The sequence below is a fragment of the Neophocaena asiaeorientalis genome, unplaced genomic scaffold, assembly GCF_003031525.2.
Source record: "Neophocaena asiaeorientalis asiaeorientalis breed wild unplaced genomic scaffold, Neophocaena_asiaeorientalis_V1.1 scaffold41, whole genome shotgun sequence".
NCBI lineage: Eukaryota > Metazoa > Chordata > Mammalia > Artiodactyla > Phocoenidae > Neophocaena > Neophocaena asiaeorientalis.
Window position 1 is genome coordinate 1,715,120 of NW_020171994.1, and position 20,801 is coordinate 1,735,920.

General features: G+C 36.3%; 1 protein-coding gene and 1 non-coding gene across 2 annotated transcripts in view; both read right to left on the reverse strand.

Moving 5' to 3' along the window:
• The window catches only part of COL4A5 (collagen type IV alpha 5 chain), a 219,642-nt gene that overhangs the window by 34,927 nt on the left and 163,914 nt on the right, over positions 1–20,801 (reverse strand). Inside the window, exons 31-36 of the mRNA XM_024748644.1 lie at positions 20,510–20,599; positions 19,868–20,017; positions 18,401–18,499; positions 16,918–17,007; positions 16,378–16,517; positions 604–730 (exon numbers count right to left, since the gene is read on the reverse strand). Of these exons, the coding sequence (XP_024604412.1) occupies positions 604–730; positions 16,378–16,517; positions 16,918–17,007; positions 18,401–18,499; positions 19,868–20,017; positions 20,510–20,599 (696 nt within the window). The remainder of the gene's footprint in view (positions 1–603; positions 731–16,377; positions 16,518–16,917; positions 17,008–18,400; positions 18,500–19,867; positions 20,018–20,509; positions 20,600–20,801) is intronic.
• LOC112402113 (small nucleolar RNA U3) lies at positions 4,236–4,446 on the reverse strand. The gene has a single exon (XR_003003680.1). It is a non-coding gene; the product is annotated as a small nucleolar RNA U3 (small nucleolar RNA).

Sequence of the window (20,801 nt, forward strand, 5' to 3'; positions counted from 1 at the left end):
TGTCTTGTACATTTTACTGTATGCTATACTTTAATAAAAAGGTGAAGGAAAAGATAACCAAAGGCCCAATGCATCCATGCCACCGTGCAATCCAAAAAACAAACAAACAAACAAAAATACAAGCGTAAACAGAGCAGGTACTATAACAATTGAGTCCAGACCACCTACTTGACTACAGTGCTTAAGTCCCTTTGCTTGCATGTCTCAGTCCTTATCATTTGAATGAACTGCATGATTGTTCTACCAACAGCTACCCACCCGTGCCTGAGTACAACATTCTAAGGGAATCAACAGCAGGCTAGGGCTTAGCAGTGTACATTATCACCTAGCAAACTAGTAAGGCCTCTTAGTTGACTTGTGGCTAGCAGTCAAAGACTCAAAAGTGCTCTCTGCCCACAGGATATTGTCCTGATGAGTTGGTAATGCCCATTTTCATTTTATACAGAAAGAAATTTGGGCAAAAATGTGAAAGAGCTAGTTCGAGATTGCTTTGCTGGTCCATTGCTAATTGAGAAATAGAACAGAAGTCTGTCAATTAAGAAGTTGCTTTGTGACATGGGTTAGAGTAGATAAGAAGGAAGCATTTAAGAAAAGTAATATTACCAGGGAATCCAGGAAGGCCTGGTTGTCCTTTTGCTCCAGGGGTCCCCGGTAATCCAGGCAAACCAGTATCTCCCATAGCACCTTTGATACCAGGGTTCCCTGGGTATCCCGGCAGACCAGGTTCACCCTAAAAACATGAATAGAAAGATAAAACTGAAGTCTCTACATGACTTAGATTTTATAACAACATAAAATTATTCATAGAGCTTTTACTGTATGTCAGGCACTCTGCTAAGTGCTTTACATAAATTGCTTCATTTAATCATCACAACAGCCCTTTGGGTTAGGCTTTATCATCTCCATTTATAAATGAGAAAACTGAATCTTGGAGAACTCAAGTGCCTAAGGTCTCTGGTAAGTAGCAGAACTGGGATTTGAACCAAGATCTGTCAGACTCCAGAGCTCATGCTATTCCCATGATATGTAGATGCATTATTCTCATTAATCCTAACTCTGTAAGAAAGATACTATTATTATCCCCATTTGATGGTAATGCAGCTAATAAGTGGTAGAATCTGAGTTTGGGTCCAGGCAGTTTGATTTCGGAACCTCTGATCATCATCCCTAGTATACTACAATGAAATTCATGGCTTACAATAAGCATGTCAAACAATAATTACAGTAGGTTCTACTGTAAAAGGGAAATTTCATCTTAACATGAAGAAGTCTATCAGTTCTTCAGTGGACATCTCAAATCCCATTTCCTCCATGAAGACTTCCAGGACAGAAAGCCTACCCTAAAAATTTAGGGTAGGTTCTTATTCCATTATGTTTATAATGCGTTCACATATGCATGTCTTGACTCTTCAATTACACTGAAAACTTCTGTGGGGTCAGAGATAATTCATATATAACCACTTTTGCTCAACGAACATTTGCATTGTTTTCTTCTAATAAAGGCTTAGAAGAATTCATACCCACTTTCACGATTAAAACAAGTTTTTCCCAACAACAATGAGAATATATGTCATAACACTAAATCTACCACAGTGTTCACTGCTCTGCTCATGAGGACCATGACCTGTCCAACAAAGTGCTCAACATCACCTGCTGAATACTTTCTTTTTCATTTAGTGCTTATGCTTGTCTAGGTGAGTAAGATCATATATTTGTGACTCAAGTGTTTCCGCACTATGGTAAAAGCTTTTTAAACTAATGACTTTTCTCCTTACTTCCCTTTCTTAAAAAACAATTAACAATCTTGGGCTTGGAATATATGTATTTCTGTCTGAACCATTATAAATCAAATATCTAGCATATTTTTACACATATAATAGGTATACAATTGACTTTTGGATTGAACTGGTTCCAGCTTAGGTACTTACACAGAAAAGCTTTGAATAAACTATCATAATTCTTCTTGTTATTGATGAACCAATGACATATATCAAAATTAAAAAAAACAAGAAGAAAATTCCATTATTCTGCTAATGGTAAACATGAAATGCAGTAGATAAACTTCTGATTATTTATAATGAAGTATGTTAAATTCTACAAATAACCCCAAATTGTAATTTTGACCAGTTCTTGTTCCCTGATACAGTTCTTCTTACCACCGTATGGCCCTACTCCTTCAAACCAAGTGAACTGTAAAAAAGAAAGTAAATTTTCACTAGGACTTCTGAAAAGTACTACAATTTGCTAGTTTAAGTTTCATCTAAACTTTTATTATTCATACACTTGCAGAAAAAATAATGAGCTTCTAAAAAGATAACCAAGAAGATAATGAAAAAGAGTACTCAGAAAATCAACAACCTGGCCAAGAATCCTATAAATCGCTCTGAGAAGGGAAAATTCTAGTCTACTAATACTCTCAGCAAAAGCTAGGCAAGACTTAAACCACACTTATCCATACACGTAAAGCACAAATATCTATATTTATTCTAATGTCAAGCTTTGATATAATTCTTTTTTTAATTTAGATATAATTGACATATTATATTAGTTTCAGGTGTACAACATAATGATTCAATATGTGCATATACTGTGAAACGATCACCATAGTAAGTAGTTAGTATCCATCACCATACAGTTATAAAATTTTTGCTCTTGTGAGGAAAAGTTTTAAGCAATTTTCAATATACAATACAATTTATTAACTGTAGTCACCATGCAGTATATTACATCCCCATGACTTATTTAATTTATTGTTAGAAGTTTGTACTTTTTAACCCCCTTCACCTATTTCACCCACCCCCACCCTCCCCTGCCTCTGGCAACTACCAATATATTCTCTGTATCCGTGAGCTTGGTTTTTGTTTGTTTTATTGTTTTGATTTTATTTGTTTTTAGATTCCACATAAAAATGACATCATATGGTATCTGTTGTTCTCTGTTTGACTTATTTCACTTAGCATAATACCCTCAAGGTCCCTCTATGTTATGACAAATGGCAAGGTTTCATTCTTTTTTATACACCACTTCTTTATCCATTCATCCATCAGTGGACATTTAGGTTGCTTAGCCATTGTAAATAATGCTGCAAGAAACATGGGGGTACATATATCTTTTCCAGTTAGTGTTTTCATTTTCTTTGGATAAATACCCAGAAGGGGAAGTGCTGGATCATATGGTAGTTCTATTTTTAATTTTTTGAGGAACCTGGATACTGTTTACAGTCCCAGAAACAGTGTGCAAGAGTTCCTTTTGTCCACATCTTTGCCAACACGTTATTTTTTTGTTTTTTTTGATAATAGCCATTCAAAAAGGTGTGAGGTAATATCTCATTATTTTGATTTGCATTTTCCTGATGATTAGTGATATTGAGAACCTTTTCATGTACCTATTGGCCATAGGTATGTCTTTTTTGGAAAAATGTCTATTCAGATTCTCTGCTCATTTTTGTGTGTGTGTGTGTGTGTGCGGTACGCAGGCCTCTCACTGTTGTGGCCTCTCCCGTTGTGGAGCACAGGCTCCAGACGCGCAGGCTCAGTGGCCATGCGTGGCATGTGGGATCTTCCAGGAACGGGGCACGAACCCGCGTCCCCTGCATTGGCAGGCGGACTCTCAACCACTGCGCCACCAGGGAAGCCCCTCTGCTCATTTTTTAATCAGATTGATTTTTTTGCTATTGAGTTGAATGAGTTCTTTATATATTTTAGATATTAACCCCTAATCAGATATATGATTTGCAAATATTTTCTCCCATTTAGTAGGCTGCCTTTTCGTTTTGTTGGTTTCCTTTCCTGTGCAGAAGTATTTTAGTTTGATGTAGTCCCACTAGTTTATTTTTTTGTTTTTGTTGCCTTTGCTTTGGAGTCCAATTCAAAAACTCATTGCCAAGACCAATGTCAAGGAGTTTACCACTTGTGTTTTCTTTTAGGAGTTTTATGGTCTCAGGTCTTATGTTCAAATTTTTGATCCACTTTGAGTTGATTTTTGTGTATGGTGTTAAGATAGTGGTCCAGTTTCAATTTTTTTGCATGTGGCTGTCCAATTTTCCCAACACCCTTTATTAAAGAGACTGTCCCTTCCCCACTGTATAGTTTTGGCTTCTGTGTTATAAATTAACTGACCATACATGCTTAAGTTTATTTCTGGGATCTCTATTTTGCTCCATTGATCTATGTGTCTGTTTTTGTGTGAATACCATCTTGGGTTTTTTTTGTTTTTGTTTTTGTTTTAGTTTTTTAACTCTGACAGCATTCTCTCCCTCTTACTCTCCCAAAGGAAGAGAAGAACAATCATCAGTGGCTAGTGGCAGTTGCAGAAGTAACACCAAGAGCTGACTTCACACTCAGGAGAGAACGCTGCACCTCCTTCTCATGGTTTCGGGTGCTCTACACGTTCATAAAAACTTCTCTAGTAAAAAACTATACAAATGATCCATGAAAATATAGTCTTCATACTTTTTTGATTACTACAGCTTTGAAATATAGTTTCAAATCAAGGAGTGTGATGCCTCCAGCTTTGTCCTTTTTTCTATTGCTTCAGCTATTTGAGGTCTTTTATGGTTCCATACAAATTTTAGGATTGTTTGTTCTATTTTCTGAAAAAATGACACTGGAATTTTATAGGGATTGCACTGAATCTACAGATTGCTTTGGTAGAATGGACATTTTAACAATATTAATTCTTCCAATCCATGAGTATGTAATATCCTTCCTTTTATCTGTGTCTTCTACAATTTCTTTCATCAACGTCTTACAGATTTCAGTGTGCAAGTCCCTTGGTTAAATTAATTCCTAGATATTTTCTTCTTTTTGATGCAATTGTGAATGGAATGGTTTTCTTAATTTTTTCTTTCTGCTAGTTCGTTATTAGTGTATAGAAACACAACACATTTTTTAATATTGATTTGGTATCCTGCAAATTGAATTTGTTTATTAGTCCTAACAGTTTTTTGGTGTGGTCTTTAGGGTTTTAAAAATATATAATATCATGTCATTTGCAAATAAGTTTTACTTCCTCCCTTCCGATTTGATTGTTTTTTCTTTCTTTTCCTTGCCTAATTGCTTTGGCTAGGACTTCTAATGCTATGTTGAATAAAAGTGACAAGGGTGGGCATCCTTGCTTGTTCTTAACCTTAAAAGAAAAGCTTTCAGCTTTTCACCATTGAGTATGATGCTAGCTGTGGGATTATCATGTATCGCCTTTATTATGTTGAGGTATGTTCCCTCTATGCCCACTTTGTTGAGAGTTTTATCACATGTGGGTATTGAATTTTGTCAAATGCGTTTCTGCATCTATTGTGATGATCATATGATTTTTACCCTTCATTTTGCTAATGTGGTGTATAATATTGTTTGATTTGCAGATGTTAAGCCATCCGTGCACCTCTGGAAAATTCCTCTTGATCATGGTGTATGATCCTTTTAATGTATTTGAGTTTGGTTTGCTAATATTTTATTGAATATTTTTTCATCTGTGTTTATCAGTGATATTGGCTGTAATTTTCTCTTCTTGTGGCATCCTCGTCTGGTTTTGGTATCAGGGTAATGCTCACCTCATAAAATGAATTTTGAAGTATTCCTTTCTCTTCTATTTTTTTGGGAGAATTTGAGAAGGATTGGTGTTAATTCTTCTTTAAATGTTTGATAGAACTCACCAATGATGCTGTCTGGTTCTAGACTTTTATTTTTTGGGAGATTTGATATAACTGAAAATGGAATATATCATCCCTAATGAGTCAAATTTAACATTGTGAAACTACCTAACAAATACAGTAACACTGTAAGACTAAAATGCCTTTTAACAAGCCTGAAACTAGAACTGCTTTCAAGGTCACTGTGCTGTATAACAGGCACTCCACGTAGAAATAGGAGTCAAGTTGATACCTATTTTGCTGTTAAAATCCGAATTGGTTACCTAAGAGTATTTGGATCATAGCCATTCTCTACTATCTCTTAATAATAGAATCTCGCTTCCATTCCATGCTATAACCTAAGACCTGGAATAAAATATCAGGCTGACCTCAATATACAGAATAGAAGACATCAAAGTTGGTGAAAAAGCTAACACTGCTATTGTGTTCCACTGTAAAATTGAAGAAGCACTGCCAGTAGAAAAAAAAATAACACAGGACAATGAGTTGAAAATATTTGGTGAGAAAGGGTAAAAACCATACCCTGTTTTATGGCAAGAAGAGTATTGCAATAGTAGTCCAATCAGTTGGAAGTTGTGGTTCTCACATAATTATGAAATTTTTTTACCGTTCAATTTATATTTGGAGATTAAAGACACCATGAACCAAGCCATATATAGGTTCTTCTTTAGTTAGGAAATATTAACAATAGGGATTTAAAGAGTGGATGCAGAGATACTCTTATTTAACATTTTACTAAATGATATAGGAAAGGGAGTATAAAATAAGATATTCAAGTTTGCATGCTACTTTCCTCTCCCAGGTAGTGAAATTTTAGGCTAACAGGGACAAATTGATAAATAAAGGCTCAAAGCTGCCTGAGCAGGCCAAAACACGGTACATGGGATTCAATGAGTATGTGTAAGGTGATGAACTTAGAGAAAAGGCGATGAACTTAGAGAAAAGTAATATGAAGTAAGTTTATAAAATAATGAACCCTATGGTATCCTTTACCACCCAAGGAAGATACTACCTTAGTTGCTATAAGTCTATTCAGAAAATCTATTCTTTACGATTCAGTCTTGGTAAATTTTGTGTTTTAGGAATTTGTCCATTTCAAAGTTAACCAATTTGTTGTTGTACACTTGTTCATAGTACCCTCATAATCCTTTTTATTTCTGTAAAATTGGTGGTGATGCACCCTCTTTCATTTCTAATTTTAGAAATTTGAGTCTTCTCTCTTTTTCTCTTAGCCAACCTAGCTAAAGGTTTTTCAATTTTGTTCATCTTTTCAAAAGAACCAACTCTTGGTTTTACTGATTTTCTCTATTATTTTTAATCTCTACTGTATTTATTGCTGTTTTAATCTTTATTATTTCCTTCCTTCTGCCAGCTTTGGGTTGAGTTTGTTCTTCTTTTTCTAGTTCCTGAAGGTATGAAGGTAAATTGTTGACTTAGGATCTTTCTTCTTTAACGCAAGCATTTACAATAAATTTCCCTCTTAGCATTGCTTTTGCTGGATCCTATAAGTTTTGGTATGTTGTGTTTTCTTTTCCACTTGTCTCAAGATATCTTCTAATATCCCTTGTGTCCTCATCTTTGTCCCACTGGTTGTTAAGAGTATCTTCTTTAATTTCTACATATTTGTGAATTTTCCAGCTTTCCTTTTGCTGTTTACATTTTATTGTAACTGGAAAAGATAGTTTGTATGGTTCCAATCTTTTAAAATTTATCAAGACTTATTTTGTGGCCTAACATATGCTCTATTCTGAAGAATGTTTCTTGTGCACTTGAAAAAATAGATATTCTGCTGTTGTGGGTTGGAATGTTCTGTATAGGTCTGTTAGGCCCAATTGACTTTGCCCATTTAAAAATTGGTCTATTTGCTTTCTTATTGAATTATAAGAGTTTTTAAAATATATTCTGGATATAAATCTCTTATCTGATATATAATTTGCAAATATTTTCTCCCTTTCTGTGGGTAGTCCTTTCACTTTCCTGATGCTATCATTTGTAGCACAAAATTTTAATGTGGTTCAATTCATTTATTTTTTCTTTGTTTGCTTGTGCTTTTGGTGTCATATCTAAGAAATAATTACCCTAACCCAAGGTCCTGAAGATATATCATGTTTTCTTCTAAGACTTTCTGCTTGTCAATTTCAGCAAAAAAGCTATCTGGGATTATGATAGGGATTGTTCTGAGTCTGTAGTATGATTAGATTTTAAGAAGGATTAATGGAGGTTAGAAATATTATGCCACATTTAAAGAATAGTCATTAAGTTTAAGAGTTGAAGAAATCTTAGGTACTACCTAGTCCAGCTGTCTCATCTCACAGACAAACATTATGTATAGAGTGCTTTATAATTTACAAAGTGTATTTTTAAATCTAACTGAAGCCTCACAATAACTCTGTGCAATAGGTATAATTCTTTCTATTTTGCTGACAAAGTAGTGAAAATACAAAAGAATTAAGTGACTTACAAGGTCATGTAGACAGACTCAGGACTCAAAGTTCTGCCTATTGATTCCCTGTCCAGGGTTTTCAGTGTACTATATTAATTATGCTTTTTGACTAACAAGGACACTCTCTCATAAATTGTGTCATCTGTAAAACAAACTACCATCTGACCTTTTAGCACTATCCTTACTTCTTAACAGCTCACTAATTATAGAATTTTTTCTTATGCTTGACATCCCCCAATCATACTATCATGTCTTCTGAAACTTTTATTCTACTCCTCCTTTACAATATAGGCAGGCACTCTTCATTTTGCATAACAGTATTGGACTATAAAAACGAAAATGCAAGATGAAACCATGTAAAGAGATTTTAAAAATCAATGGGAAAAATATGATCATTCTATGACCTGTAAAAGTTTTTCTCAAAACACTAAAATCCCTCTTCCTGTCAGTTATACATGTATAGAGAGTCAAGTTCATATGTTGATCATTTCAAATTCACTAGCTTTCTTGGCTGCACATCTAAAGTCTCTCAAATGGTGGCAGTGTCAACATTCCTTTGGCTGGCTATTTCATCTCTAACTCCATCTACATTAGATTTAAATTTCATTTCCAGTATTATCACCTTTCCTTTTTTTTTTAACTGCACTTTCATCATTGTTGGTCAATTTTCTCTTTTGATTATCCATTTTTGTTAAATTTCAGTTTGGTTTATCAATGAGAGACAGAGGCAACACATCTACATGCTTTGCTGTCAATGCATTATGGGAACAATAGATTCACAGTGATGAATCACTGACAGAATTTGAAAGAAGTGAAATGACTGCTCACTGATCATGATGCACAGGAGATATTTACATAGTGGTTTAGGGATTGAAGAGCTAACATATCATGGTAAATTAAATTTGAACCATATTGTTGTGGACTGATGCTATTTAAATAAACTGTGGTAACAAATTTGTGCATATCAGAACTGTACAAAGCAAGGACTGCCTGTGCCTATCAGAACTGAGAGGTAAAATCTTATTTTTTAAATATGTCATCATTTTAAGATAAAATAATACCACCTGAAAGAAAGAGTAGGATACTTCAAATACATGATTTCCTGGTTTTGTCAGCTCTGCAAATGTCCAAATTTAGTGTAGATTTCCTTATTGAAATATACTTGTAGGATGCATAGAAAAACTAAGAGTTAGCCTCTTGCTTGAAGAGTTGAATATACTGTGGACACTGGCCAGTTGAAACACGGTTTTCTGCTGCCATCCATTATAGTTTCAGAGATGAATTATTATGGTAATTTTGGTTGCACTATATGGATGTTAAAGTTCACTCAGTTTAGAAAAAAATATGTATAAACAAATTTAGAAAAATTTTAAAATGTAATTTCAAATCAATGAGTAAAGAATGGAGCTCATAACAAATAGGTTTGGGTTATTTGGATAATTTATTTGGAAAAAAATATATAGTTCCTCACCTTGCAAAACATACAGAAAAAGTCAGATGGGTTAAAGATGTAAACATAAAGAACAAAATCATGCAAATACTGGAATAAAATATATAGGATTCTTTTTATAATCTTAGATATAGAAGTCTTCATAACATTCAGAAAACTATGCTCCTGATCTTTCCTGCCAAATCTGTTTCTCCCCAAATCTTTCCTATCTAAGTATGTAGCAACTCCATTCTTGCAGTTGCTCAGATAAAAACTTTAGAGTCATTCTTGACATCTCTCTTTCTCTCGTATTCCATACACAAATCTTGCTGACTTGACTTGGAAAATATCTTAAGATTCTGACAGTTTCTTATCACTTCCACTGCCACCACCCTGATCCAAGCTATCAACATCTCTAGTTTGTATTATAAATAAAAATAAAAATAAAATAATAATAATAAAAAGTGTCATAATTGGTCTCACTCTTTTCATCCTTACTCCTCTGTGATTTATACCCAAAATGAGAGCTGTGCTTTTTTTAAAATTAAAGTACAATCATGTTATTCCTTCCACTTGTCCCTTATTTCACTTAGGAGTATAAGCCTTACTATGATCTATAAAGCCCTAGATAATCTACCCTCCATTACCAACCTGATCTCATCTCCTACTGACTTTCACCTCAATACTTGGCTTAATTCACACTAGCCTCATTTATATTTCTCGAAATGCCAGGGTCTTTGAATGACTAACCCCCTCATTGCATGAAGCCACTTAAACAACCGTTATCAGAGAAGCTTTTCCTTACTACCCTATTTTAAAAAATGTAACATTTCTCAGCAATTCTTATCCCCAAGCCTCACTCTAATTTTGCAATACCTTCTAACAAACTTATTTATTTTGTTTATTTTGTTCACTGACTAGATGTAAACTCCATGCAGGCAGTGAATTTGTTTCACTCATACTCTATCTCCAGCACCTAAAATAGTTCCTGGCACATCATACATACTCAATAGGTATTTTTTGAATGAATGAATGAGTATAACATTCGTTTATGTTAAAATGTTAAACTTCTACTTGATGAAATATACAGTAAACACTGTAGTAAGACAAGCAACTGATTGGGAGAAACTATTTGCAACATATATAATAGACAATGGATGCATCTTTGGTGTTTATAAAGTACTTTTACAAATCAATAGGAAATACATAAGCAAATCCCCTCCTAAAAAATGAGGCAAAGAGTATGAATAGAAAATTTGCTGAGCAGATATACATAGAAGAAATCTCACCTGGAATCAGGAAAATTCAAATTTAAACAATGATATGCTACTTTTTACCCATTAGATTGGCAAAATTAGAAAGACTGATAATACCTAATAGTTGCAAAATGAGGAGAAAATAGAAAATTTCTTACACTGATCAAGGGAGTATCAAGCAGTGGAGCTATTTAATTAGAAAAATTTGCCAGTAACTATCAATATTAAAAAGGAATATACAGGTTTCTGCACACCATCCCAGAGCTGAGGTGTTGGCACAGTTATGTCCCAGGAGGAACTCTGGTCTGAAGGGCCAGGTGCGAGAACTCTGCATGCGGCCCCCTGTGAGCAAGGGAAACCAGACTAAGCAACAAGGGAAAAAAAGTTAGACACTCCACGAGAAAATGAGGAAAAGCAGCAATTAGAGGAAGACCTTCAAGATGGCAGAAGAGAAAGACGTGGAGATCACCTTCCTCCCTACAAATACATCAGAAATACATCTACATGTGGAACAGCTCCTACAGAACACCTACTGAACGCTGGCAGAAGAAACTCCCCACGTACCTGGGTAGGGCAAAAGAAAAAAGGAAAAACAGAGAAAAAAGAATAGGGACGAGACCTGTCCCTTGGGAAGGAAGCTGTGAAGGAGGAAAAGTTTCCACACACTGGGAAGCCCCTTCACTGGTGGAGGTGGGGGATGGCAGGGGGAAGCTTCAGAGCCACGGAGGAGAGCGCAGCAACAGGGGTGCAGAGGGCAAAGTGGAGAGATTCCCGCAAAGAGGATCGGTGCCGACCACCACTCACCAGCCCGGGAGGCTTGTCTGCTCACCCACCAGGGCGGGTGGGGGCTGGGAGCTGAGGCTCGGGCTTCGGAGGTCAGATCACAGGGAGAGGACTGGGGTTGGCCACGTGAAGACAGCCTGAAGGGGGCTAGTGAGCCAGAACTGGCCGGGAGGGAGTCAGGGAAAAAGTCTGGACCTGCCTAAGAGGGAAGAGACCATTGTTTCGGGGTGTGCAAGAAGAGGGGATTCACAGCACCGCCTAAACGAGCTCCAGAGACGGGCGCGAGACGCGGCTATCAGCGCGGACACCAGAGACGGGTATGAAATGCTAAGGCTGCTGCTGCAGCCACCAAGAAGCATGTGTGCAAGCACAGGTCACTATCCACACCACCCCTCCCAGGAGCCTGTGTAGCCCGCCACTACCAGGGTCCCGTGATCCAGAGACAACTTCCCAGGGAGAACAAATGGCACGCCTCAGGCTGGTGTAAAGACATGTGTGCCTCTGCCACCGCAGGCTCGCCCCGCATTCCGTACCCCTCCATGCCCACCTTGGGCTGAGTGAGCCAGAGCCCCCTAATCAGCTTAACCCCGTCCTGTCTGAGCGAAGAACAGATGCCCTCAGGTGACCTACATGCAGAGGTGGCGCCAAATTCAAAGCTGAACCCCAGGAGCTGTGTGAACAAAGAGAAAGGGAAATTTCTCCCAGCAGCCTCAGGAGCAGCGGATTAAATCTCCACAATCAATGTGATGCACTCTGCATCTGTGGAATACCTGAATAGACAACAAATCATCCCAAAATTGAGGCGGTGGACTTTGGGAACAATGATATATATTTTTTTTTCCTTTTTCTCTTTTTGTGAGTGTGTATGTGCATGCTTCTTTGGGTGAGGTTGTCTGTAGAGTTTTGCTTTTACCATTTTTCCTAGGGTTCTGTCTGTCCGGTTTTTTTTGTTTGTTTTGTTTTATTACTTTTTAATTGTTTTTATTTTTAATAATTATTTATTATTTTAATAACTTTATTTTATTTTTTCATTCTTTATAAAATAAAATAAAAAATACAAACACATGGAGGCTAAACCTTACACTACTAAATAACCAAGAGATCACTGAAGAAATCAAACAGGAAATAAAAAAATACTTAGAGACAAATGACAATGAAAACACGATGACCCAAAACCTAAGGGATACAGCAAAAGCAGTTCTAAGAGGGAAGTTTATAGCAATACAATCCCACCTCAAGAAACAAGAAAAACCTCAAGTAAACAACCTAATCTTACACCTAAAGCAATTAAAGAAAGAAGAACAAAAAACCCCCAAAGTTAGCAGCAGGAAAGAAATCATAAAGATCAGATCAGAAATAAATGAAAAAGAAATGAAGGGAACAATAGCAAAGATCAATAAAACTAAATGCTGGCTCTTTGAGAAGATAAGCAAAATTGATAAGCCATTAGCCAGTCTCATGAAGACAAAAAGGGAGAAGACTCAAATTAAAAGTATTAGAGGGCTTCCCTGGTGGCGCAGTGGTTGAGAATCTGCCTGCTAATGCAGGGGACACGGGTTTGAGCCCTGGTCTGGGAAGATCCCACATGCCGCAGAGCAACTAGGCTCATAAGCCACAACTACTGAGCCTGCGCGTCTGGAGCCTGTGCTCCGTGACAAGAGAGGCCGTGATAGTGAGAGGCCCGCGCACTGCAATAAAGAGTGGCCCCTGCTTGCCACAACTAGAGAAAGCCCTCGCACAGAAATGAAGACCCAACACAGCAAAAATTAATTAATTAATTAATTCCTACCCCCAACATCTAAAAAAAAAAGATCCTTTAAAATAAATAGTATTAGAAATGAAAAAGGAGAAGTCACAACTGATACTGCAGAAATATAAAGGATCATGAGAGATTACTACAAGCAACTATATGCCAATAAAATGGACAACCTGGAAGAAATGGACAAATTCTTAGAAAAGCACAACTTTCCGAGACTGAACCAGGAAGAAATAGAAAATATAAACAGACCAGTCACGGGCACTGAAATTGAGACTGTGATTAAAAATCTCCCAACCAACAAAAGCCCAGGACCAGATGGCTTCACAGGCAAATTCTATCAAACATTTAGAGAAGAGCCAACAGCTATCCTTCTCACACTCTTCCAAAAGATAGCAGGGGGAGGAACACTCCCAAACTCACTCTACGAGGCCACCATCACCCTGATACCAAAACCAGACCAAGATAGCATATGTATGCTGGATTCCAGCAAATCTATTCAGAATTTATTCTATGGCAATATTTACCAAATAATCTTAAGATATTTATGTAGATATGGATAAGAATTTCAGTGCAACATATGTTTGTAATCATGAAAATATAGAAACAACTTCAGTACTAATAATAGGTTAAATTATTTATGGCTAACCTAAACAGAAAATACTTTATAATTATGAAAAAGAATGAGGTGTACATTTATAAGCTGATAAAGAAAGTATGCTAAGATCTACAAACTATGACCACTAGGTCCAGAGCAGATATATAGTATTGAATATGATATCATGCATATAAATAAAAATATAACTTCCATTCAAAGATGCCACATCATTCCATGCATCAATAACTGAGGGAAAAATGCTTCTAATTATCATCGTAAGATGTTTCCCATTGTAAGATGCACCTCAATATCAGAGATTTTGAATTGTACAAAACTGAGTCTTAAAATTGATGAAATACCTATCATATATACAAACATATATATGCGTAAAAAGCCTTTTCTGTACAAATACATGAGGAACTACTAAACATGGTTACCTTGGGGAAGAACTGTGGATTTGGAGTATGTAAATATGTGGAAAGAAGAGTTCTCATTTTACATCATTTCATACTGGTTGATTTTATTTTTATTGATTTATACCATTATACATAAAAGTTTCATGTGTACAACATTATATTTCTACTTCTGTATACACTACGGTGTGCTGGTTGATTTTTAAAATCAATCTAATTTGTTACTATTAATATAAAAACTTAAAAAGACAAAAATTGAAATGCACATATCTTTTGACCCAGCAATTTCACTTTTAAGAATCTCTACAGTATAAATAATTGTACATGTTTCCACAGATATGTGTAAGAATGTTCATTATGATATGAATTGCAACAGAAGTAGGATATCATGCAGCCATTAACAATGATGTACACTGAGGAAGAAAACCGATTAAGATATACTGAAAGAAGAAATATTAAAAGGCATAAGTGATAAGGTAACATACAGAATAGTGTGTATTCTATGATTCTACATATGCACAAAGTATAGAAAAAACAAAATTCTGTGTGTATATATGTGTGTGCGCGTGTGTGTGTGTGTGTGTGTGTATTGAGAGAAAGAGAGAGAGAAAGAGAAAGAGAATATGTTGCAAGGGATTCAAATTTACACAGTGGATTCTATGGGGAAGGGAATGGAATAAAGAAGACGTGTTATAAAGGAGATTTTCACTTTTGCCCTTGATATGCCTGTATTATTATTTTTAGTAAAATATGTGTTCATGTATTACTGATAAAATTTAAATAGAAAAAATTAAGATTCATTTCAATAAACTTTATACTGTTAATCCACAATTAATATGCAGAAATTTCTCTTGATTACTTCTTAAAATAAGTTGATGGACTGGGCAATCAAAAGATATTCTTTTTGGGGACTTCCCTGGTGGTCCAGTGGTAAAGAATCCGCCTTACAATGCAGGGGACACGGGTTCGATCCCTGGTTGGGGAACTAAGGTCCCACATGCCGCAGGGCAACTAAGCCCATGTGCCACAACTACAGAGCTTGCGTGCCTCAATGAGAGAGGCTGCGTGCCACAAACTACAGAGCCCACGTGCCCTGGAGTCCGCGCACCACAACTAGAGAGAAGCCTGCGTACCCCAACGAAGAGCCTGCGTGCTGCAACAAATAAAAGATCCCGCATGCCACAACTAAGACCTGATGCAGCCAAAAAAAGAAAGAAAATAAATACAGTCTTTTTGTATACTATTAAAAAGAAATTATCTTTAAAATGTTATTCAATAAATTCTTATCTCAGTGGGAACTTTCATGGAAGTTGAGCAACACAATTCCTTTTCTAATACTCTCAGGTTTTGTGTTGTAACTGAATGATTAAACATCGTTATAAGACAAACAATTCACTGGGAGAAAATACTTGCAACATATATATTAGTCAATGGATACCTCTCTGCTAGTCATAAAATACTTCTGCAAATCAGTAGCAATTACTACCTTTTTACATGGAATTAAGCAGTTATCAAACATTTGTGAGTCCAGTGATTCTTAAACAAGTTCTAGATTTGATTGCTTGAGAAATACCACCAAAGTTTTCACACTGACTAGGGACAGAGAGAGATATGTAAAACTGTTTTCGGAGAACCACCTCAGATATGCAGTTAAGAATACTACTGCACCTTCATTAATTTTATAAGTTACTTTGCCTATAAGCCTCTTCAAATTAGTTAATAATAATATTAGGACAAAGACCAACAACTCCATCACTAAAAAGGAAAAAAAAAAACCCAAACTAGGCAGAAATATGCTTTTGGGTTACTGAAACATGCTCAAAGAGTAAGATAGAGGGAAAATAAAGAAATCAGAAAGATTTCCCCCCCTTTTTTTGGACTGTCTGCAAACCTAAAATATATCTCCTTACAATATAGGAGAAAAGAGAAGGAATGAACTTCTTGCCCAGACTATACCATGTCATTCTATAGTTTGTTTAAGTAAGAATTAGGAACGAGTACAATGTTAAAGAAAAATCATATCTGCTCAGGCATATACCTGAGGAGGATTACCTTTGGGCCAGGAAGACCTGGAAGACCAATGCCTGAAATACCAGGATCACCTTTTTCTCCTTTCTGTCCAGGTAATCCCGGGGATCCAGATTGTCCAGGAACTCCAGGAGGTCCAGGAGACCCTTTTGCACCCTGGGGGCCTGTTAGAAACATGTAATATGCAGTCTTTTACAAAATATTGTTTGTGGGATATATATGATGCACATGACCAAACAAAAGGACTTTTAAAAAGAATTCTGCAAATTCTGATATATATAATAATGAGCTTTACAACCAGGATTATATAAAAGCCTGTTTTTCAAGGAAGTTTAAGTGAAAGGGTATGCTGGAGAAAACAATGTAAGTTTGTGAATTCTTTCCAAAGCTCTGTCTCTTAATTCGCATTTCAAATATTCGGGTAATGAGAGAGCTCTACCCACTGACTGCCTTAGATATTGTCTCTGTTTGACTCTATCAACACCAGTCTCATTTCTAATAACAAAGATAGTGAACCATCTTCCATTAATGGAACTAAATATTTGGGAAATTTTCATCACTCACCTGGAAAACCCATATCGCCTATGTTTCCTTTAAGTCCAGGAGGTCCTGTAAGTCCTGGCTTCCCAGGGAGACCAGGGTTACCCTTGGGACCTACAAAAGTCAAATTGGTAAAATTAAGACAACTCAGCAATATTAAGGTTTCCTGGTTTCCTGGTATGGGTTGTAATTAAAATGCAAGCATGAGATTGAATGGATGAAATCTTAACATATGATTAAGTTCCACAGATCTAACTCAGCATAAAACAGGTAAGAGTTACCTAAGAAATCTCTTTAGGAACACATTACAATATAATCATGGTAACAGAGGTTTCCTAATACAAATTTATTTTAAAAATGTAAAACTTTCACCAAGACACCTTGTTTCTTGCCCTAAAACTATTCCAATCACCTGAAATCTTATTTGTTGTTTGTGTATAAGTAAGTACCTTGCTATATTTATCACAGGTAAATCCAATATAAAGGGACTCTTTTTAAAAGATTCAGAAGTGGCATTCCCATGTAGAGCCTGATCATGTGAGACCAGAAGAGGAAAGTGGTAACCTATCATGATACACCCTCAGCACATTAGGCCAGGGATAGATAAGAGTTGATGGAGAAGTACTGGACTATCTCCCCACAACAGTCATGGCTGTTGTGCTTACACATTCTTCCCAGAGCTTAGATACTTGAGCTCTGTGGTGTCACCCAGGTATTTTCCAAGGACCACAATATTGCCTTAAATATTATTTTCTTTTATTTTTTCTTTCACACCGTCTTCCAGCTTGGGGAAGAAAATGCAAAATATGTGAAGGATAGAAAAGGAGATAATTTCTCCTTCCTACTACATCAAGGTAATGCAGTACAGAGTCCAGAACAGAATAACTGACCTAAAGGGCTCCTACAAAGATGGAGATGAGCTACTCTTTATTCCTTAGGGGCCCAACTAAAAGAAAATGGCTTAAGAAGCAGCAAGAAAGAGTTTTATTAGAAATAAGAAAAACAAATCCATGTTGACTGTAAGAGTGATTAATGCTATAACACATTACCAAGGTAGACTGTGAAATTTTTATCCCTAGAAACTTTTAAATATAGAATTGGCAGCCATCTGTTTTACATGGTTTAATGATTGACTTATCTGAAGACAGAGAACTGAGAAGGGTGAATTCTTCAGGCTCCTACCAGATAACCTGTCTTATTTACATATGCTGCAATGTATATAAATAAAACACAGCACCTTACTTGGATGTACTTCTGATTTTGCATACACACTGATGCCACAAAAAGAAGAAACTGAGCAAAGCAAAATATTCTACAAATCTTGTCTGTTGACACTTGGGCCAAATGGCAACATTTTTGTTAAGGAGAGTTCCGTATCTCAGTAGCTACCCAAGCATATTGCCATGACCAGATTCAAAACATCATCACACATGATAAATACATAATTACTTTGTTCCAGGGTTCAGGATCAACCACCCAATTGCTACAGGTGGTTTATCATACTTACCCGATGGTCCTGGTAATCCAGGCTGTCCACTCAGTCCAGGTTGCCCTGGGTCTCCAGGCAAACCCTGATAACCTTTTGGCCCTGCAACTCCAGGAATACCTTCCAAGGATGAGTATAAGAAAGACAAGTTAGGCTGATATCATTAAATAAATTTGGTGAAGCAAGCTAACCAAACTCTGAAATATGAATGAAATACAGTGATATTCTGATATAGTATGAACCAACAGCACTGGACTCACTAAAATCCCCCACTTTTTTATTTAGCTACCATTAAGAATTGCAGAGCACTCAATAATTAAGTCACTTTCCTCTTTGGGCCTCGGTTTCTTACACTGTAAAAGGAAGGAATTGGGGAGGATTATCTCTAAGCTATCTCTTAGATTCTATAACTATCTTTAATAACCCTATATCACAGGCAAATACAGTTTACTGCCTCTGTTTTGCAGAAGGCATAATGGAAAGAGAAGAGAAGCCTTGAAAGAAGTAAGTCAAGAAAGGTATCTCATTTTAACAAGAATAAAAATTAGGTGGCTTTGCTTCTTTCATGATTGTATACAGTAATGCCTTAACACTCTTTTTAGAGGAGAAATCCCACAAGGTCCTGCTCATAGGGAAGCTTATAACATCTGTGTACACACACACCAGCACACACACTCACACGCGGACCGACAGTAGTAATGGTTACAACACAGAAAGAGTCACAAACTTTACTATGATCTGCAAATAAACATAGATAGTTTTTAAAGTTCCATGTTGTTTGAAAGACTATTCTATATAGATTGGATTGTGTTTTATTTATTGATCTGTGCTTATTCATATTTTCCGGTGCTTTGTTATGAATATATTATACTTTTATAAAAAGAAAAAAGGAATTTTAAATGTTAAAAACCTGTTACACTTCATACCTTATTTGCTTCTAATAAAATAACTGTAACAACACAGTCATTCCCTAGACCTACTTTCAGCGACCTCCCCCAGAGCTGAGCTTGGCTGTTCAAAGTCCAATACTTGTTTATTCTTCCAGGGTAGAATAACAATGAACTGTACTTAAAAGTCAAGCATGATGTGGATATCAAAACACTGCAGGGCAACAAAGTACCACTCATCCTCATCTGGTTTCAAGGCGAAAAAGTTTAAAGGACCAGCAAATTTTCCAAACACTGAAATCTGTTTTCCAAGTAATTCTGGCTATAGATCTTTTTTCTCTTGACCACATCCTATATACTATTTTCTGGAAGGCCTGAAAGTGACTGTCTATTTTAAAACCTCATAGTTTGTGACAGACAAACTACAAAGAAAATACTCAGACAAAAGTTGATCAGTGAAAATTAATTTTCATTACCAAAATTTGATGCACCTAACTGCCTTTTGTTGGTGAGCCCTGGATTACAAGTCACTTTCCATGCTATTAAAAATTAAAATTCGTATATAGCAGAAACACATTAATAAATAAATGCATTCACTCACCTGGTAGGCCAGGGTCCCCTTTCTCTCCTTTTGAGCCCAGCAGATCTGGATCCATTGGTCCAGGAAGGCCTGGAAGGCCAGGCTCTCCTTTACTACCTTTCTCTCCTGCAGGGCCAGGAAGTCCTGGCTGACCCTGCAAACCATCATCACCTAAACACAACATGTGTGGGGAAGATACAACAGATCAGATTTATCCATCCAGGATTAATGCATATATAAAGATTATTCATATGTTACATAGTTGGGTAGGCCACTGACCACCCAAAACACTTAGGCACCTTATTTACTGTCTATAAATAACTCGAGTTCACACACACTTTTACACTCAAATAAAAATCTCTCTTCTGGGATTCTTGGACAATTACAAAGACTGTAAAAAGTAAAAATTTAATCCCTATATTCTGTTTTTTTTTTATTCTGTTATTTTGAGCTAAGCACTTACCATGTTTCATAGTATTCAAGCTAAGCATACCACCAAACTTAAAACAGTACCTATTTAAATGCCATGAAAATACAAGAAACAAAATACAAGTAAGCATTGCTCATTTTAAAGCAGTCAAATAAAAATATTCTATATTGACATAAAGTAAAATATTTAATTTTCTTTCTTTCATGCATCTGTCAGCAAACCCTGAATGTTACCTTTGAGACCAGGAACACCACTCCTGCCAGGAATTCCCAAAGGTCCTGTTGGGCCTGGAGGTCCCATCATACCCATTTCACCTTTGGCACCTTTTAAGAATATCGATAAGTATCTTTTACCTTTCCTTGACCTTGGAAAGATAAAAGATAAGTTTAAAGATGTCAACTGGAAAACTATTGAAACTTGGAGGGAAGGCACTAAGTTTCACCCCTTTCCAACTATTGTAACCTTAGTGACCACTACTGCCTATATCATTGTGGTAGTTAGTCTCTAAAGATGGTCCCCAAATGA